Here is a 21419-nt window from a genome sequence, read left to right on the forward strand (position 1 = left end):
ATTCATTAAAAATCACCTTTGCGTACGACTTTGCACGCATGAATTACCACTTTACGCAAGATCGAACGCAAGAATCCATAAGCAATTGCTGGGCTGCCCAAAACGCCTCTATAGGTGAATTGCTGCTGGTTCATTGAACAAGTTCAAAGATCAAAATTAAGTATGATTTAGACGATCCGTCCCCTTCCGTCACAGTCAACCTCCGCCACCGTCACCGTCAAAATTACAGGGTGGCAAGTGACCGGGAAACCCGGGAAAAAGTCGGGAATTTTAGTGCAAATCCGGGAAAAATTTACTAGCCGTAGCAAATCATGATTTTCCTTATAAACAAATGAAAAGTTGGAGGCAATACTCCATTTTGTGTTTAAGTGAGAAGTTCAGTAAAAGTTTTGAAACATCGTGTTGTCCCCCACAGTTTTTATGGTACACAATCCATTTGAGATGGGACATCCCATGTTTCGTTCAACAATTGTAAAGGTTTAGCAGCAGTTTTTAATGGATATGGACTATACTAGGCTAATATAGTATTGGATTATACTAGAGATGGGCAATCCGTTCACGAACAGTTCAACGAGTTATTTCTCCTCGAAGAGTGAGTGAATTTGAGTTCTTTATTTAAAAATAATAGTTCTCTATATAGCAATGTAATAAAAAATCGAATTCTTAGAGGATGTATACAAGTTAGTTGCGTTTTTAGGAATGTTTGCTGGATTGAGAAATCTGGTAGAAGTTACACACATTCATGACCTTTGATAACGTATAAAAAGAGAATGATTGTTGGTAGAAATACATGTAAAAAGTACTCACTATTATTGAATCTGTAATCTGCAGCTCTCATATTATTTTCGAAGAAACAAACAAAGTTTCAGAAGAACGAAACCAAAAAGGTTAAAACCGGGATAAAATAAATGATATATAAAAAAGAAGAACGAAAGAACGGTTCAATAGAACTAATTCCTTCTGTAGAACTATTAAGTTTTGAGCGATTCTTTGTAATGAACGGTTCTGCCCATCTCTAGAATACACTCCTAGCTTGAATCCTAAGAGTCTTAAGAACTACAGATTTGCAAGAAAGCCTTAACAAGACTTATTTAGTGGTAGTCTTTCAAAAGACTGAATAGTTCGGATAATAACAATTTCAATTTTAATTATAAGGTTTTAAATTCAATTCTTAATTATTTGGCTTTCAAATGACTGATGGTATTCCTGGCTACCTATAAAATACTAACAATAATCGAATTTGGGGTAGAAGCTGCACTTAAGAGAATTATTGAAGAGAGCATGAAGTCTGAACAAAATGTATTGATTTTTAGGCAAAATTGCAAGAATGTTAATGCTGTATTCCTTTGTGAAATGCAAGACTTTTATCATATCCGCTGGCCAGCTATGTTTCTTGTCTTAAACCTACTGTTACCTCGAATTAATTTGAAACAGTCGAAAAGATTGAGTTTTTATCTTGAAGAGCTAGTACATAGAATAACTTTAGTAGCAAAGTAACAGACGAAATAAAGATGGAATACATTGAGCTGGGTGGTACTGTTGGTTCTAAAGATGAACGTTTGGAAAAATTGTGGATGAGGTTTTTAAACTTCGTTCCAAAAAATATTTAAATCTCAAATCTTCTATTAAGCAAATCCTCATACATAAACAAAAACGTTTTGAAAGTCTTGTGGCTCAGCGTTTCGTTGATATTGCTGTATTGAATGCTGGTAGCGTAATTAACAAAACAGCACTCAAAATCATATAATCGACACAAGGAGGCTGTCGAACCGAAGAAACAGTTTCTAATCAAGAATAGAGCTTATATTTTCACTCTGCAGATCTCCTAGTTTCACAACCGGAAGTCGGATCCGGATGAAATTCGTATGGGACCACAAGAAAATCGGTTCAGCCATCTCTGAGAAAATTGATCGCTCAAAAACGTTACATACATACATACATACATACACAATTTCTGATCTTTACGAACTGATTCGAATGGTATATGACACTAAGCCCTCCGGGCCTTGGTTCCAAAATCGGGTTTCGCAGTTTTGCATAAGTTATCTATATGAGAAAGCCAAGAATGACTTCTTCCCATTGTTATGTGCACTTGGCATAATGAATATTTCGTATCTCTAAATCGAGATACCAAAAAATACTTTATTTCTCAACTCTCGATGTTCTTTTGGATATGGGATTTCGAGAAACATTTAAAAAATACTGAACATAGGCGATTTGAGCCTGTTCTCAAAACCGAGAATTTTTTGTCTCACGCACCGGGAAAACCGGGAAATTGAAATTGGTAATTCACTTGCCACCCTGAGATTAGTTACATGCATTTCTATGGAGACATTCACACATAACGTCATCGTCACGGAACGTCTTGATGGCCAGAACGTGTGAACGTTCCGGTAAAGAAAGCATTAAACTAATATTGACGAACGCTGACGTTCCTGTGATGGTGACAGAACGAGGCGGATCGTCTGAATCGTACATTACTGTATCTTCTGGTTCCGAAGATATAATGGTGTAAGTGACATAACCGACAACCCGCACACCCGCACATTCGATAAACTTAGGTTTATTTAAAAGCAACCATTGCTCAAGTTAAGAAGGTTTATGGGTTCGAGGGTTATCTGATCTTATGAATGACGTAACCGACAAATTGCAGTTTATTCAGCGCGCTAAATTTGTTTGGAGATATCTGAACCGATTTCCAAAATTTTAGTTGCATTTGAAAACTACTATTAGCACAGATAACATATATAAAAACCCGAACAAAATTAAAAAAAAAACCTATGTAAATTTTAAATTTCTATTCGTTAGAAACAAAGAGGTCACTACTGCCACCTACTCGACTATTCGCCACAATTTTTCCTGAATGAAAACAAATTTATCCTGCCTATTGTAAAAATACTCAAACTACAACAATTTGAACATCTAGGGGACGGGTGTAGCGTAATGGGTACGTCGATGCCTTTCACGCAGCCCACCTGTGTTCGATTCCCAACCCCGCACATAGGGTCAGAAAGTTTTTCTGGCCCGAAGAGGCGAATGACCATAAGGTCAAAACCTCTATAATCGAAACAAAAAAAAAATTGAACATTTCTCACACGATTTCCCTGAGTGTAAAAGACAGCTTTATTTCGAGGCCGTTTGAATAACACGCACCCAAAATAGTATCGATCGCTGTGACATCTAGTATTCGGTATTCGTCACTCTCCTCATTCAACATTTTACACCCAGTTCAGATGCGAGCCTGTATATCAGTTTTTTGTGCTATTAGGTTATTTTATAAGTTCACGATGCTACTGGCTAACACTTTTTGTTTCGATGATATACGCATCCTATTTTCTCAATGATCAAATTCAAATGCAAAATTACTGATACTTTTGGTTCTGCGAATGTCACTGAATAAGCGACGTAAGCGTTGAAGTACGTGTTTGTGAATTACTCGAATCAGTCTGAAAAGACTCGAATGAGTCTACCTTGATTCGTGGTATAAATTTTCAAGATTTTTTTTATTATGAACTGCCATATTTGAGCATCCAGTGAAAATTAACTGCACCCCTAAGATGCGAAAAAACAAATCCAGTATAATATTTATAAACTATAATCGATTACACAATAACTAAAGCTTGTATTTGAAGTTGAGTTGACAAAATACTAAATTAAAGAATGAAATTAAATTATTAAAAAACAAAATTTAACATTTAAATTTGTATTATTATACAATAAAATTTAACACTAAATGCTAAGCACACAACATGGAAATTAATTTTGTCGAAGAACTTACAATAAATTTGTAATGAAATCAATGTACTTCGTTTACCAACAAATAAACATTAAACACTGATGAGATGATTAGGCACCAATAACCGGGAATAGATAAATTGACAAAATCGCTACTCTGCTGTAAATTAATTGCACTGCAACATCTAAAACGTTTAGATTCTCTACAGGTGATACACATGTGTAGAAAATAACCGGTAATTTATACTCACTAAACCGCGTTCATTAGTTACTATCATTTATCAGATACTAGCGTTGATCTAAAAAGCCTGTTATCAAATATATCAACGCTGGCAATTATTCGCCACGTCGCGAATCGACTGAAAAGAGCTTGAAACAAATAATGATTTGCAGTATTACCCCTGTCAATAGAAGTTGTCTCTATTAATATTAACTAAACCAATTTGTTTGTTTATGAAGAAAGTGGTATCACCCAAACTCAAGCTATTGCAAGCTGCACAATATCCACCAATTTTAACGTTAATTCAATTGTTAGAAAAAAAAAAGTAAAAACTCGTCTATGCAATCGACTTTATTCTTCACAGTCTTATCATTACAAGATTGTCTGTTTATAATTTCGTACTAAACATTGGATTTATAGCTCAGTATACGAAGGTTAGTAGAGAAAACAACCCACTCTTTGAATGAGAGCTATTGCTCTGATAAGAGTAATATAATGTTTTACCTTTTAATTTTGACCGTGAGTAGAGTTGAAAATCTGTCGCTTAAATGAAAACTTGTCAGTTGTCGTGTATCATTCACATTTTGACTGAGAGATATGATCGGTTTTAGATAGGTTCACTGAATTTACCCTAATAACGACAAGCTCGTAGTTCCTTGGCAGCCTTATTAGTAGTAGTAGAAGTAGTAGTGGTAGTAGTAGTAATAGTAGTAGTAGTAGTATAAGAACAATCGGCAATTAGTAGTACACGTAGCAGACTTGCCAGTATAGATCGATTAGTACGAGAGCGGCTGTTCGGGTGAAGCAAAAAGCATTACCTGCCAAATCACTTTCGCACTCCGTTGATTGTAGATGCAACAGTTTAAATTTGTCGCAGTCCCGATCGTCCGGCTCAGTCTTCGTTCAACCGTTAATCCGGTGGGATGTGGTTTTACTACGGCGTTATACTCTATTGATCAGCACTTTCGTGCAGTATACTATCAATCTAAGTGCTTTTATAACGTTGTGTTACGCTGGACGATTTCATTCGCATTCAAATTAGCAAATAATAGAGCAATTTAGTGTAATCGTCAGAGACGATATCAGTTTTGGTGTACCAAGTTCTGATACAGAGTAAGATATACGTTGACTACTTCGGTCACGAGGACCTTGCCATATAGTACAAAGTATTATTTGAAACCTTCTGCAATAGAAGGATCGCAGGATATTTCAGCATCAGAACGACCGAATAAACGATCCAGTAAAGGCCAGTAGCCTTGATTCACCCACCAGAAAAGGTGGTGGATTTCAGGGGCAAATCGTTTATTTATTTCAGTAAACATGATGTAAGTTTTTATGTATAAAGTGATTGAAATAAACTGTTACGAAATGTAGGAATACTATTACCACAACATGTTGCGCTAAAAACTTGCATATCACATCAACTAACCATCATCCGACCATCACAGTTGTACCTCGTACTATCGTTGTATTCACAAAATTTATCACGAAACTGTTTCTAATTAATTGTTCCATTTACCATAACACATAGGTATGCACAACAGTAAAGTAATTGTGCTTTAAGCTTTTCAAATTATATCATTATCATTATGCTAAGGCTGTGTGGTGAATAGTGAATTAAACCGATTTTGAATTAATGACAGTTTTAGTTAAATCATACTCCATGTATAAAGTGAAAATCTGTGCAAATATATGAATCCCGGAATTGATTTCCCAACCTCAGCCAAACGCGTAATATTTTCAATCATCTCTCTAGATATCAGTGCTACGAAACCGAATATTGTCTTCAAAATAACGATATTAATGAAAAAGAATCTGTGGATACATAACGAATACTAGCCATAAGTAAAACTTGTATAATGTGAAGTTTTTTTTTAGTTTAAGTCATTTTATATGGCTTCTGATTTCATATCTTTGTGAACTATCAATTTTCCCTAACGTTATTAGCCTACGTACGTAAAAATCATCACTTTTCAACTTTGCAAACCACTCTCGATCACTTCTAGTTTAACAGTCTTACTAATGCTTGCGCGAAATTCAGACGATCAAGGATTGATTGTGATCTGAGTAAAAGCATTCTCCGGTCAGTTGATGAAACAATGTGAAGTTTCAAACATTGTCAAGTTCTCGTGTAGTAATATGAGAATGTTGTTTTGCTGCCTACACCATCCGACGATCAGTTTGGAATGAACGTTACCTGCATTCAAGCCCAAAATTATTTTTTGTTTTGCCAGTGCAGTGTATTTTACACCTTTTTAGCAGAAGAATTAAACTTCTTTTTCTTTATTTACGGTAAGCATTACAAATAACAATATGATCACAAATGTGTACTGCTATGAACAACCCATCTTTCTGGAACAGTGCCAGATGTAAATATTTCTGTGGTTAATTGCAAACATTAGAATACCATAAAAAATAATAATAAGGAGTGTATCGAAAAGTAGTTAGCAACATTGATTATTGAATAAAAAGCGAAAAAAAACATATTTTGACATCAGTTTTCGATATATTGTAGAAAAATTACATTTTTATGCATTTCACTGATTATAATGAAGAAAATCCTAGTTTCTGTGAAACGCTCGCACTTTGGACTTGACATTCTTCATTGAATTCTGCATAGTTACTTTTGTGACTTTCCTGGTGGCAGCTGTCCAGTATTTTTTTAACTCTTGCGTGTTTTGGGACACTGTACCCTTCTTCCGAAAGTGCCGCTTGACAATTGCCCAATTCCTTTCAATTGGTCGAAGATCCGGGCAGTTCGGTGGGTTGATGTCCTTTTCCACGAATTGTACATTATTTTCTGACAACCACCGTAGAACGGAGTTGGCGTAGTGGACTGAAGCCAAATGCAGCCAGAAGAGAGAAGCTTTATGCTTTCTGTACAGTGGCAGCATTCTCTTCTTCAAACATTCTTCCTCGTACACCTTGGCGTTAATTGTGGCCTTCGACGACCGCAAACCACAGGTGCAAATTGCTTACCAGACCTTACACCTTCTGCCCAAACTTTTCCATCGCCACCGTGGTGTCAGCGTCGTCCAGGTCCTGGTACACCGATTTCGTATATAATTGTGGTCCGGGCAGCGCTCGAGAGTCTTCCTTGGCGTAGGTTTCGTCGTCGATCAGGATGCATCCGTCTTTATTCTGTAGAATCCTGTTATACAGTTTTCGCGCTCTTGTTTTGGCCTGAACTTGCTGTACCAGGGACTTTTTCGGTTTCTTGTACGTTTTCAGGGAGTTCCTAACTTTGATCCGTTGAATAATCCCGATGCTGGTGTTGAACTGCTTGGCCAAATCCCGCGTCGACGCCGATGGGTTTTTCCTAATGTACTGAACCACATTTAAATCCCGGCCGGGCTGGCTGGGACCCGTTTTCCTACCGGATCGGGGCAAATCTTTCGTGGAAAGGGTCTTATCGAATTTCTCGATAATATTTTTGACACTGGTGTGGTGCACTTTCACCCGTTTTGCAATTTCGTTGTACGTAACACCACTTTCTGAGCACCAAGTGTGCAGAATTTTCTTTCGCGTTTCCGGATCAATTCGACTCATAATTGAAACGATAAACCGTACCGAAACCAATCGATTGCGCAGCTGTTATTGACATGTAAACAAACATGTCACTGCAAAACACGCTGCAAAATATAAAGCCATTTCAGAGTAATAGCTGTTCGAATGTTGCTAACTACTAATCTTTACACCAAGTGAACAAAGTATCTTCACAATTTTACTGACTTGAGAAAACTTTAGTAATAGCGCTGCTGTTTCTAGAATTGCTAAAATCGCCTTTCTTAGGAAACGACACTTAAACTAAGCAGGCAGTAATCAACAGATGCAAAATTGCCGAGCATTTTATTTACTGTTCATTTAGATGCTTAGATGTTTTGATGCTTAGTCTTTCACTTACACATGCATTATTTTTATTTCACTTGACCGGCTGAGCTATGACCTTTTAAAATTGACTTGGGGTTGAATTGCACCTCACGAGAGCGCTTACGTTAGTGTTTTGTTGAAAGCGAAATATAAAAATATTTCTAAACTAAGTAAACGAGATGTTATTTGCTACAACATTGCTGAACAATAGTAATGTATATCTTATATACATAAAAGTAACCATTTAATAAAAAATATTATATAGTAGTGGCATGTACGAGTAAAGCAATTATTGCGAAATATTCCTGTATTTTTCGGTAATTTATTCAGTGCAGATTAAAAGATGATAGCTTTAGTTATTATTGTCGGCAAATATTTGAAGAGAAGAGAGTAAGAGTACCTAAGAGAGTGCTAAGAGTACCGTAATAATCGAAAGAGAAAGTAAACAAAGAGAAACTCTCATTTTTACTTAGGTCGAAATGAACATTTTATACAGATTAACCATTCATAAAAAAATCAAAACCTTTACAATGTCTCAACAGTTTTCAAAATTTGTTGTGAAATGCAAAACTAAGGTCAAAAGGGAATTTCGGCGTATTTAGGGACTTCTTTTGTAAAAAAAATTAGAAAAATTTATCAAACTCAATAAAATTTAAAAAAAATTATTGCGATAGGTTTCGGAATGAAGGTGTACCGTTTATTTATAAATACATTGAAATTTAGTAATTTTAGTCAGATTCCAATTCTGTGGTATAAATTTACCCCAGAACGTTTACGTATAGAAAAAGTCACGATAGCGTACTAAGATTATAACGGTCCAGGGATCGTCTGTGAAAATCTGGATTTATTCTTCAAACATACGGAAGCAATCCTAGTCTCTTGCTAAATGCATAGCAAATCCTTCCTGACCGTAAGTTCTGGTCAGGTCCCCGTTAGTCCTTGTTTGGCGAGGAGTAAATTTGACTTCAAAATTCCTGACTATTCAAAATTAAACGTACTTCAACTTCAGCAATCTGGCTTGCATTTTTGCTTTGTTAAAAAAACCAGTAAAATACACCTAGTCTTCTCTTTGTTTTTGTTTGTGCGAAACATTACTTTGACAATTAACATGTTCTTATAGTGTAGTTGTACCTGACTAATTAGAAATTGTAAATCTGGCTGACAATGAAAGAAAAGATCCGCGGTTACTGTTCAATGGAATGTTCGAATCCTAGTTAGGCTCGGTGGATTAACCACTCGCAAGCAGTTCGTTATATGACACCTTACTGATCACATTATATGCAGAAAATGACCTTCGACGTCGATTGAACAGATTCACTTGGCTTGGCTTTTTTTTAGGTTAACAATTATCATAAAAAAGTTCTTTTTTTATCACTGCATGTGGCGCCACTTTCAGTGGTTAATTTTTACTACAATTAAGAATGTTCGGTGAACGACCAAATAGGTCAAAGCCGAGGTAAAAAATCGGAACATTAACATTAATGTTCATAAATATATTACGCAATCTAGAAATTGAATTAATTCGATTAATTTAAAATACACATTATCTCTTATAACGGGAGAAATTCAAAAATAGTTATTGAACAAACCATTTGAATATATAAGTGTACTACTATGTTAAACTTTTTGAATCCTGAATTCATTTCGAATAAAATTTATAGAATGATTGATTGACAAACAATCGAAGATTAAAGGTGAACGTGTGTGATTGATAGACAGAAATGACATAATCAATAATGTTGCCACGAACGGTAGCACACAGCACACATTATCTGGATAGGTAACGATCATGGGAAAATTATGTAAATTTCATATTATATACTCGACAAGCAATCCATTCATTCGTTATTCAGTTAACGTGAAACATCCGCAAAAATGCACTTGCTAGCAATGAAGAGTTGATCACCTTCCTGAATTAGTATATAATCAAAAATGATTGTTGCTTATGTGGAGTTTCTTCAATGATCTACGAAAATCTATGCGAATCAGCGGCCAAGCGCCAGCTCAGTGCAGTAGCAAACAGGAACAGTCAATTGAGTACGGTTATCTCGGCGAATCTCTGTAGCAAAACAGAATTTAAAAATCACCACCGTGCTGTTGCCAAGACGACCTTCGTCAACCAGGTCAGACGTAAACGTATAGATTTATGTACTCTTATACACCACGTTAGGACAACGATGTGAGGTGAATTTTTAAATTGGTGCTTGCAATTCAAAATCTATATCAGGACTGCATTTCGTCCACATTGTTTGCTACCATATCGGAAAGTTGATAGTTTATCGCAACATGTCATCGGATATTCAACCTGGTGGTTAAAGTAGGTGGTTAATATTTATCAGAACTATTTGGCTCAAGTGGCACGTTTCCCCGTACATCATTGACTTAATTTTTAACCTAATTAAATTTTCCACTCCATTTTTATTTGAATGATTGTATATTTCTGTCTCAACCCTTAAACACATGATTTTTTCATTGAACTTTGAAAAAATATTAGTGAAGTCAATCGAAAATAAACGCTGATTTTCATATCAAAAAAGAAAAATGTCCATCTTATCTACTCCTTCATTATGAATATTATATTCTGTGACTCTAATTTTTTATAACGTATTGATATGTATATTTCAGAACTCAAACAAAAGGAAAAGTATCGGTAGTACATTCCAATGCGTAATTTCATTTGAGCCGATTCATAAGTGTACAAGACAGCTGAATGACTAGTGCTACGGTTTGCTGACACTAGGAATCCTTCCAGGTATTGGCTCGACCATACCGACAACTAGCTGCAAATAAACACAATTCGTGTTAAAAATATACCCCTATTGAAAGCATATTTTTTATTCTATACTTAACGCTTATTTTATTCGAAAATCTGAAAACATCGCATGATGCAAAATTGACTTGAGACATAATTCTCTCAAACAATTTAGTTATTCAAACATTTTGTTTATTACACAAAATATTTGTATTTTGTGCATCCACAAAAATGTTGACAGTTCCTGAAAATCGGGTCAGAAAATGTTTCGTTCTATGTGCGGAGTTGAAAATCAAACACTTTCTTGATTGTTTCTCTTTTGATTGAGATCCGAGTAATATTAATATCAGTATTTTCGTCGAATTATTTTCTAACAAGTGGTTGGAAAGTTACTCGCTCAGGTATACGAAACATGCTAGGCCCTTACATATCTTAAATGCGTTTTTTAAACATTGTTGATAGTTCATAGTGATCAGAGCCGCCGCAATCTTGGTAGCATTAGGGCACCTCTTTTATATCTGTTCATGTTGATCAATGTACCTTCGGAAATATTCTATGTAATGACTTTAAAAAATGTCCAAAAATTTTTCAAATGTATTCAAAAGAGATACGGAATATACTAAAAAAATTGCTTCAACGACTTGCAAAAAAAAAATAAAATACGACCATCGCATAATAGGGCCCACTATAATATATTTTATGGTCGTCTGAATAATTTTTTAAAAAAATATACAACATATACCGTACGGTGTAACTACCTTGAAGTACGTCGAAGTTGAAATCGAATTGGTATAATTCCCAGTTTGAATAGTCCTTCTTACGAAAAATATAAACTACTTCAAAATCAATTATCAAATGTAACTAATAAATAGGTCTGTTCAAATCACATCAACATTAGGCTAGAAAGCGAGAATTATTTGCCCGATATTCCGGAGTGTGCTAACAGATACACGATTCCTTGAAAATTTTATAGCCTTTCTTTTTGATAGTTCCAGTTTTAGATGCACCGGAAGTAGTGAACAAAAACTCTAAAATAGAATTTGCAACCGCTGCAGAATATTTTGGCATACATCACACCGATTCGCCATCGCGGGTTGAAAATGATGATTCGGGTATTTTAGAAAAACTAAAAGTTTACCAACAAGCAAAAGATAAGAAAATCCAATATGCGATTACTATCCAGCTATCAAATCTTCAAACAACTAGATATCATAGGAAATTTTGGCAAATAACCTCATAAACTTTTTGTTTATAAAACCGAACACGTAACGGGTTCAAATACGCAAAACCCAACTATCTTTACTGTAGATGCGCCTAGTTTTTTATTCAATAATGTAATATAATTACATTAGACTATGTCATCTCGGGTTCTCGTAATCCAGCTTTCAGCAGGCGATCGGCAGTGGTCGATGAATTGAGTGTTGCATGAGTCTTCCAGATGGCGTTGGTCCGTGTGGGTCCGCGGGAAACACCCCCAGGCTACGAAGGCCCGGCGGGTGGCCCGCATGCTGGTTTTCGACTGGAGCGGTCTTCCGTGGGCGGTGATGATGATATTGCCGAAGAAAATGAAAAAGAAGTAAATACTGTGGAAAACGTGGTAAAAAGGGGATGTGAGAACAAAATGTCTGGAAACGACAGAGATCTAATTAGTTGCCATCGAAATGGTGAAGAGACAGGAAGGGGGAACGAAAAAGTGACAAAAAAAAGATCTTGTTAGTTCCAATGAAGATGGTGGACAGGGACGGGGATCGAGAGAATCGGGCGGATGCTGGTGTAGAACCTGTGGGTGGAGATTATACTTTCTGAGCGAGGAATAACACATTACACTTGTATATCAATGTGTTTAAGGTACTTGTATATGAGAAGCATATTTAAACTATCCCGACTCGCCAACACATCCCGGAACCTCAGTCGGTCTACCTCGGGCCATAAGGGATTCCAGTAGCTTCGACCTGGCATCACGATACTCTACGCACGACCACACGACATGTTCGATGTCCTGATAACCGTCGCCACAGGTGCAGAGACCGCTCTCCGCAAGCTCAACACACCGGAGATGTGCGTTGAATGTGTAGTGATTTGATATGAGCCGCGACATAACACGAATGAAATTGCGACTCACGTTCATCCCCCTGAACCAAGGTTTCGTCGATACCCTAGGGATAATGGAATGTAGCCATCGTCCCAGTTCGCCATTGCTCCATGAAGTTTGCCAACTTTCGAGAGTTTTCTGACGAGAGATACTGAAAAATTCATTGAAGCAGATTGGTCTTTCATAAATATCACCTTCCAATGCGCCCACTTTAGCCAATGAGTCTGCCTTTTCATTGCCCGGAATGGAACAATGCGAAGGGACCCAGACTAACGATATTAAATAAGACCGTTCAGATAAAGTTCGCAAGTGTTCCCGTATTTTCCCCAGGAAATATGGGGGATACTTTCCTGGCTTCATTGCCCGGAGAGCTTCTATTGAGCTTAGACTGTCCGTGACAATGAAGTAATGGTCTTTGGGCAAGGTTTCAATGGTCTCGAGGGTGTATTGAATAGCAGCTAATTCTGCGACGTAAACTGAAGCCAGATCACTGATCACTTATTATAAAAAATATTTGGGGCCACTTGAGGGCGCACGTGATCCGGAATTCCACGAATCACTTCTCTCATGGAAGTGTCGAAAAACACAGTAGAATCAGAAGTATCCAAGAAATGAGCACGGTTGGAAACAAACGAAGAAGGATTAATATTGTGAGCCATGTAGTCAACATACAAGGACATAAAACGCGTCTGAGAATTGAGCTCGACAAGCCTTTCGAAGTTTTCAATCACCATCGGATTCAAGGTATTGCATCGGATAAGCAATCGATATGAGAGATCCCATAATCGATTTTTCAACGGTAAGATGCCCGCGAGCACTTCGAGACTCATCGTATGAGTCGACTGCATGCAACCTAAGGCAATACGCAAACAACGTTCAATGAAATGGGTGTTCGCGGCGGATCGGAAGCAGAAGCATCAATATTCCATTACGGACAATATCGTTGTTTGGTATAGCCTGATCAGGTCTCCTGGGTGGGCATTCCACCAAGTTCCGGTTATTGTGCGAAGAAAATTGATTCTCTGCTGGCATTTTTGTTTCGGATACCTAATGTGACATCCCCAGGTGCCTTTGAAGTCGAACCAGACCCCGAGATATTTGAATGTGAATACCTGAGCTATGTTTTCACCCCCTAGTTGAAGCTGTAGTTGTGCTGGTTCTCGCTTCCTTTAAAATACAACCACCTCTCCGTAGAGAACTCGATACTCATCTGAAGAGCCCATGATGACAAGTTGTCGATTATAAATTAAAATCAAATACGCAGATTTGAAGATGCGCTTAGTTGTACATTGGTCGCAACGTTTATTTTTCCTCTACGTACACAGGAATTTAGTATTTAACGTTATCATATTCAACACTGTGCACTAGAGATGGGCAAAACAGTTCATTTCAAAGAACCGTTCAGTGATGCAATGTTCTACTGAAAGAACTAGTTCTCCAGAGCCGTTCGTTAGTTCTTTTCATAGTTGGTTTGTTTGTTCAAAGACTAAACGAGAACGTAGTGTTGTTAGGTTAGGCGAGCAAAAAAAAAGGTCCCACGAATAAGAACTGAGCTTTCGTGATGCAGCTTTCTTATTACAGAACTACCGTTCTCGAAAAATGGTTTAGCGAGCAAAAAAAAAGGTCCCACGACTTTGAACTGAGGAACTACCGTTCTCGAACAAAGAACTACTGCTCATTCATTCTTTCAAAAGAACTAGTTCTCTTGAACCGTTCGCGAACGAATTGCCCATCTCTACTGTGCACGTTATTGTTCCTCGAAGCGAATTTCTATTTCTAATAGTTCCTTTACGCATTCGTTCTTTTGTAAGATTTCAATTTCTTTTACTGAAGGGCTAATTTTACAGCGCTTAAAATGCAAACTCTTGGCATTACATATTCCTTCCGTGGAGTTTGGCCTTTTCTGTTTCAACAGACTTCGCAGTCGATTCACAGCGTACAGAATCATTGCATGGCTAGTACTATGATCATACAGACGCTAAGAATCCTTCCAGGTCGGGGCTCGAAAATACAACTGGCTTTTTATACCAGCGCCCTATGCATTGAATCGCCAACCCGGGTCGCGCTTATACTCAATGCAAATTGATATTGGTTGCACAAAAAAGGCTCCGGCTTTTGTTGCTCGAATTTGCTCATTTCGGTTGCGCCCTATTGTTCACTAAACTGTATTGTTCTATTTTCTGTTGTCTCGATTGCGTCGGATGAGATGTGCACGGTAAACTGGATGCACAAAGAAATGAATACTAGTGTGGTACTGCAAAAGTTTGTAGAAAATTAATCTAGAATTTAAATAAATTTACTGGAAAATACGAGTAAATCACCATCCTGTTAATTTCTTCTATCCATATCTGATTAACAAGTATCTCAATAATTTACCTAGATTCTGAGTTTATGCACTTTTATTTTATCCAGGGTGCATTCTGCTAAGAATCTAACAAAAGTGCACACAATCAGAGTCTAGGTAAATTATTGAGATACTTTTTAACCAGATGTGGATATAAATCAACAAGAATTGCTCTTATTTCTCTGTAACTTTCACTAAATTCTAGATAATTTTTCTACAAACTGGCGGAATAAAAAAATTTCTTTTTGGATCACTAATGCGACTATATTAAAAATGTTGCTTCAACCATTGCTTTTGGAAAAGTTCAGGAATTGAAATTTCATCATCAAATGAAGTATATCAATTACCGCGCACATCGTCTGGAGTTCTTCTGGATTCCAAGTTCCATTGAGTTTACTATCTCGAAAATCTCTAAGTCATTAGGATTATTTTCCCCATGACTAAAGAAATTCTCTGATGATTGAAAGCTCTTAATTGCGCTTTAGTTCATTCAACGCTCGAATATATTTCTGTTATCTGGTCACCTTATCACCAAAACGATATCCAACGCAATGAAGTGATTCAACACTAATTTGTTCGATTTGCTCTCCGCTGTCGTTCATGGAGATATACTTTAAACCTACCGAGTTACTATGATCGCTGCAAACTGATTGGTCTCGATTTATTATCTGTCCGTCGCGATGTTTGTATGTTAGGGCTACTTTTGTTGCAGATTTACTCCAGTCGTGAATCGATTGTTTCGAGCTATTACAATTGTCACAATTAAACATTCGACGCTGAAATCTTGGAACCTATTTTTTTTGTTCGGATTCGATATGCTGAAACTAATTCTCTATATAATGATCCCATTGCTAGCACGTGCCGCATATTTAACAAATATTTCAATTCTTTCGACTTGCATTTATGTCGCAAATCGTTCCTCAGATTATTCTCTAATTAGTTTTAGTTACCATAGAAGCACTAGATTTAAGGGAAATGTATCATTTGCATGATTGTAACTTATTGATGGAATAGATGAGGAGGTTTTATGCCTGCAGGGGAGCAAATTTGGTAAAAACTCCAGTGGGATGTGCACTGCTCTAAATAAATAAATAAAATTCCTAAATTCGTTGATCACCACTTTAGATGCCGGGACCCTAAACCAAGGACGGGTCTAGTCGAAGTTTTTTGTTGCCATGACATTCTACATCTAAACAAAATGTAATAGCAATCATTTTTAAAATGTCTACCGATTTCGGTTACCGGCACCCCAAGGTGTTCGGTTACCGGTTCCCAATTTTTTTCGACAAATCGCGAAAAATTGTCAGTGATAAGCAGAGATGCCAAGTCTGTAAATTATCAAATTTCTTTGTTAAGGCCATCGTCCAAGTACCAAGCAAGCGTGTGGTTTTAGGAAATTTTCGATGGAAATTTTGAAAAATTTGACAAAACCAAAAACATACAGACCTTTGAAATACTTTTATCTATCTACAGGGTGAAAATTCGGAGGATCTTCCGATTCTTATCAAAAATAGCTCTGAAAAATGAGTGTTTTTGTGATCTTTCACAATTATCTGGAAAAATAATGCGATGATATATTTTTTCTTCAAATAAAGCTTATGATGGATACGATTATATGAAATTCGTTGATTTTCCATGAAAAGCGTGAAAAGGTTTTCCAAAAATGTGTCCGAATGTGATCCTTGTTGCCAGCATAAGTTTTTCTTGAAAAAAAATTTCATTCCATCGAATTATTTTTTCAAATAATTGTGAAAGACTACCAAAAAAGCTTATTTTTTCAGTGCTATTTTTGATAAGACTCGGAAAATCCTCCGCATTTTCCAGCCATTTTCACTCTGTAGATAGATAAAAGTATTTCATAGGTGTATGTTTTTGGTTTTGTCAAATTTTTCAAAAATTTCCATCGAAAAATTCCTAAAACCACCCGCGCGCATGGTACTTGGACGATGGCCTTAACATGTAAACCTTTTTTACAGACTCTTGAAACCTCGATTGTTTGCCGACATTCATCAGAAATTACAGACTTTTGCAAATTGGCGCGATCATTTCGTTTTTGCTAGCTAAATTTATTGTATTACCTGGCATCTCGGGTGATATGCAACACGTGGGCAAATTAACGGCTTCGGAAGACCGGCCTTATACCGGTTGATAAGGCCATCCAAATCATTGGTCAAGAGAGCCAAGGCGAAGTCACCATCAGACAATGAAGACTTTTCTCCGAAACTCCTCCGAAAACAATAAATACCATTTTTGCCTTTCTCACATAGAAAGGTTATACAATCACTGTGAAAACCGATTTTTGAACCGAGACCCGGAGGGCCGAATGTCATTCGACTCATCTCAACGAACTGAGCAAATGTCTGTGTGTGTATGTATGTATGTATGTATGTGTGTATGTGATAAATAATGTCACTCGATTTTCTCAGAGATGGCGCGACCGATTTTCACAAACTTAGATTCAAAAGAAAGGTCTTATGGTCCCATAGATCGCTATTGAGTTTTATCCCGATCCGACTTTCGGATCCGGAATTACAAATCATTATGTGCAAATCGATTAGAAAATGCGCACTCAATTTTCTCGGACATTTCCCAACCGATTTTTACAAACTAAGATGCAAAGGAAAGGTCTTGAAATTTGAAAGTTGATCCAGATCCGACTTCCGGTTCCGGTATTGCAGTGCCATTAGTGAAATTTTCCAATTTCATGAGTATTTTTTCACAAGTTATGGCGGAGCGAGGTGCACATTTCTATAAAATATACTGGTAAATTTATCCAGTTTACAGAAGTTGTTTGTTGGTGGATATATAAATCTACTTTGGAACTACTAGTTCCAGGTTTCCGCTTCTGAAAGCACCGGTAATAAGGAAGAAAAGCTCCAAGCTCACTTCGATTTCTCAGCAACGGTTAAACCGATTTTCACAAATCATGATTCAAATTAAAGCTCTCAGTGTCTTAAAAGATACTGTGCAATTTCACCCAGATCCGACTTCCGATCCGAAATTATAGTATCAAAACTTTCAAACTGCCATACAAAATGATGCAAAATCGATATGGAAGAAGAAAACGCCACCGTCTAGCACACAGTGTGTTTCGTTCAATTTTGTATAGCGTGCAGGATTGACACATTTGAATCTATATTAACTTGACTTAACTGTTTAAAAATTGAAAAGGCTATGGTAGTTTATACCAATGAAAGTTTTTGATTTTATTCAAGTTTGAAGAAAAAAATTTTGACATAATCTTCTAGTTATGTTTTTGAAAACATAAGTAATAAGAGAAAGGCATCATTACAACACAACGTGGATGAAAAATGTTTTTTTTCATTCCTTCGGTCGCACTTATCATAAAATATCTAAGATTTCTCTCAACCACAGCCCTGTGTTTTACCAAAATAACACACCAGTAGGCGACATTCGTAACTGTTTCGTTTCCTTTATAGCACGTACGAAATTGAACAAAGTACACTGTGTGCATCGTTTGTAAAGGCGTGTTGTGTTTTTTGAATAATTGCAGTTTTTACCTTTACTTTTCCATTTTTAGCGAAATTTCTTGGGGTGCCGGTAACCGAACACTTGTTTTGAAATAGCTAAAATTTATCACTTTACTAAATTGATAATAAAGTTTCTTCTCAAGCGATTGAAACAACCGAGTTTCTTATTTAGTTGTTCGCTCTGATACAATTAAAGCGAAGTGATTGGCAGAATCAGTTACTTATGTCGTTTTCGTTTTTAAATTGCACTACACTGGTGTAGCGAAAGCTGCACTGAAACCAATTGCACTACACCAGTGCTACACTTTTTCTGCACCGATACCACTGGTGTAGCACTCATCAAAAAATTGGTGTAGCTCTGTGCAATGGAATTGTTTATTGTAGTCAATGGTTACTGTTTATGTTTTCGTCATTTTTGTTCGTTTATTCATGCCTCAGTGTAGCACTGCACCGGTGTAGTGCAAATTAAAAACGAAAACGCCATTAGTAGTCATCAATTGTTGAACGAGACGAATGTGAAACGGCAGCTGAACACCCCGAGAGCAGTAAAGATTATTCGACAAATGCATTTTTTCACGCGTCCGTAAAGTAAACGACTTGTGATTCATGTTACCCCCGCGGATGTGACATTATGTGAACTATTTTGTCGGTGAAGCGTGCCACCTCATTAATTGCATGTTCTGTTTTGTTCTGCTTTTAGTTCACACGGTCAATTAGTTTGAACTTCAACTATTAAAATGAAAGAGGTTCTAAATCATGTGTTTGAATTGCTTAAAATCACAGCTACTTGTAACAATACATTGTTGATGATTTAGATTTGATTACATAATGAGTGAAACAAAATTGGACGGGTAAAGTGTGATGTTTTAGTCGATGCTTTTCATGAAGCCCACCTGGGTTTGATTCCCAACCCCTTTCTCTGTTCCGAAGAGATCAACGAGTTTGGTTAAAACATCAAACATAAAAAAAAACTGCCCATGATAAGCTCTATATAATTTGAAAATATGTACGTGTTTCAAGACATGATCAACATCAAAATACATTATAACTAATATGCCATCTTCATACTGAGTAACCGGACCTTTAATTATTTCTTCATCGTAATCATAATCTTATATATTAAAATCATAGTTATAGTAGGATCTGTTTTGATTGAGCTGAACCGGTGTAGATCACCCGTCGTTTCAAATCATCATTCACTGATTTGACTGAAAATTCGCGATGGATTGTCAAAATTATGCTTGGTAGAAGCAAACCATTTCCACTGTGCATACTTCACTGACCATAGTTTTGGGTTACATGTTCAGGAAAATATGGATATTTACTGAAATTTTTGTTACTTTAAAAATGTGTCTACATTTTTCAAGTAATGACCTATGGATGTTTTATACGCCAATCGATTTCTATTCCCACTACTATTTTTTGAGGGACCGAATTGCAGTATATTGAATTTTTTTGCACAAATGTTAAAGAAGTTAGAAAATTATATAATTATTATTGATTCTAAAGGGTGTACATGAAATTCCTAAATTGGAATTGATCATTGGCCCGACATTAGCTTTCAAACGAGCCTAAGCTTGTTAAAATCGGTTCAGCCATCTCTGAGAAAATTGCGCGTAAAAAAATCGTTAGAAGGTGCACATTAGTGATGATCGGGTCTCGGGTATTTTACCCGAAACCCGACCCGTAACCGTACCCGCCGGGTTTTTGGTCGGGTACGGGTGAAAATTCTTATTTTCAATCGGGTACGGGTAAAAAAATTTACTGCTCACTCGAGTACAGGTTGGATAATTTTTTTTTCTGATCGATTACCCGACCATTTGTACTTCACATAAATATGTTTACACGTTGACGAGAATTTTTTATTGCAAAACAAGTCTTCCGAAAAATAAACAATTTGATTCAAGGGGTTTTGACATTCGCGCCTAGGACCAGACCAGGCAACTTGCATCTTTTTCCAGAAAAAAACATTTCTTTTCTTCATTTAAAAAAAAGAATCGATCAATCATAGTTACGTGAAAAGTTATGTGAATATTTTCCACCCTACTTTTTTATAACATACCTATTTAATAAGACACACTGCCTTAGCTCTAAGATGCTGCGGTCAGACCCTACTTTTCACGTAGGTTTTAATGGACTGCCATTTTAAAGCTGTTTAATGCACAATCCAGTAAAAATTATTTGATTCATATATAAAATGTAGTGTAGTACTCATATCACATTTAGCTACAAGAAAACTGTTATTTTAAATATTGGTTGGAGATTTTCTAAATTTTCATCTAAATCATAAGGATTCTAACCATAAAAACATTTATTTCAGAAAATCTGCATAGAAGTTCTTATTCTTCACTTCTGAGTGGTGTCACCTCACTTGAAATGACACCGATTGATGGCACATCAAGTTGGGCTATACTGCCAGTTAATTTTCGTTTCTTTTCACTGGACTACAAGTGAAAATCTCGATGCGTGACAACGTGGAGTCGCAAAAGTACGGGTGAAAATCTTTTCTCGCGAAATACTCAAATTTTCACCGTGTTCACTCGTTGAGGGTTCTACCGGAGGTGGCACAGAAGTTCAATTGCTGTAAAAACTACCAGCATATTTGACAGATTAATTTAAATCAAAATCATAATCCATTTTGCTCTGTAGTAAAAAATTCTAACCAAAAAAAAAAATCTCTCGTATATTCAACTACTTACACTTGAAGGACTCACTGTTCACCATTTTCAAAATTGAATTTTTCACACCAGGAATACACGTACATTGTTTGATGTTTGGTCAATTCACGTAAACAAACTGATAAAACTGATACCCTACTCACTTTAGGGGATGTTCGCATAACATTCATTTTCGTCACGTATAATATTCAATTTGACATTTGGAACCATTTTACGTGATTTTTCAAATGATTCGAA

The 21419-nt window shown here is 36.6% G+C and overlaps 1 protein-coding gene across 1 annotated transcript in view; it reads left to right on the forward strand.

Moving 5' to 3' along the window:
* Positions 1 to 4733: 4733 nt before the first annotated feature.
* Positions 4734 to 21419, forward strand: part of LOC131425127 (scoloptoxin SSD14-like) — a 58076-nt gene continuing 41390 nt past the window's right edge. Inside the window, exon 1 of the mRNA XM_058586734.1 lies at positions 4734 to 5280. Within this exon, the coding sequence (XP_058442717.1) occupies positions 5276 to 5280 (5 nt within the window). The 5' untranslated portion in view covers positions 4734 to 5275. The remainder of the gene's footprint in view (positions 5281 to 21419) is intronic.

Source organism: Malaya genurostris, chromosome 1, assembly GCF_030247185.1.
Source record: "Malaya genurostris strain Urasoe2022 chromosome 1, Malgen_1.1, whole genome shotgun sequence".
In the NCBI taxonomy this organism is placed as follows: Eukaryota; Metazoa; Arthropoda; class Insecta; order Diptera; family Culicidae; genus Malaya; species Malaya genurostris.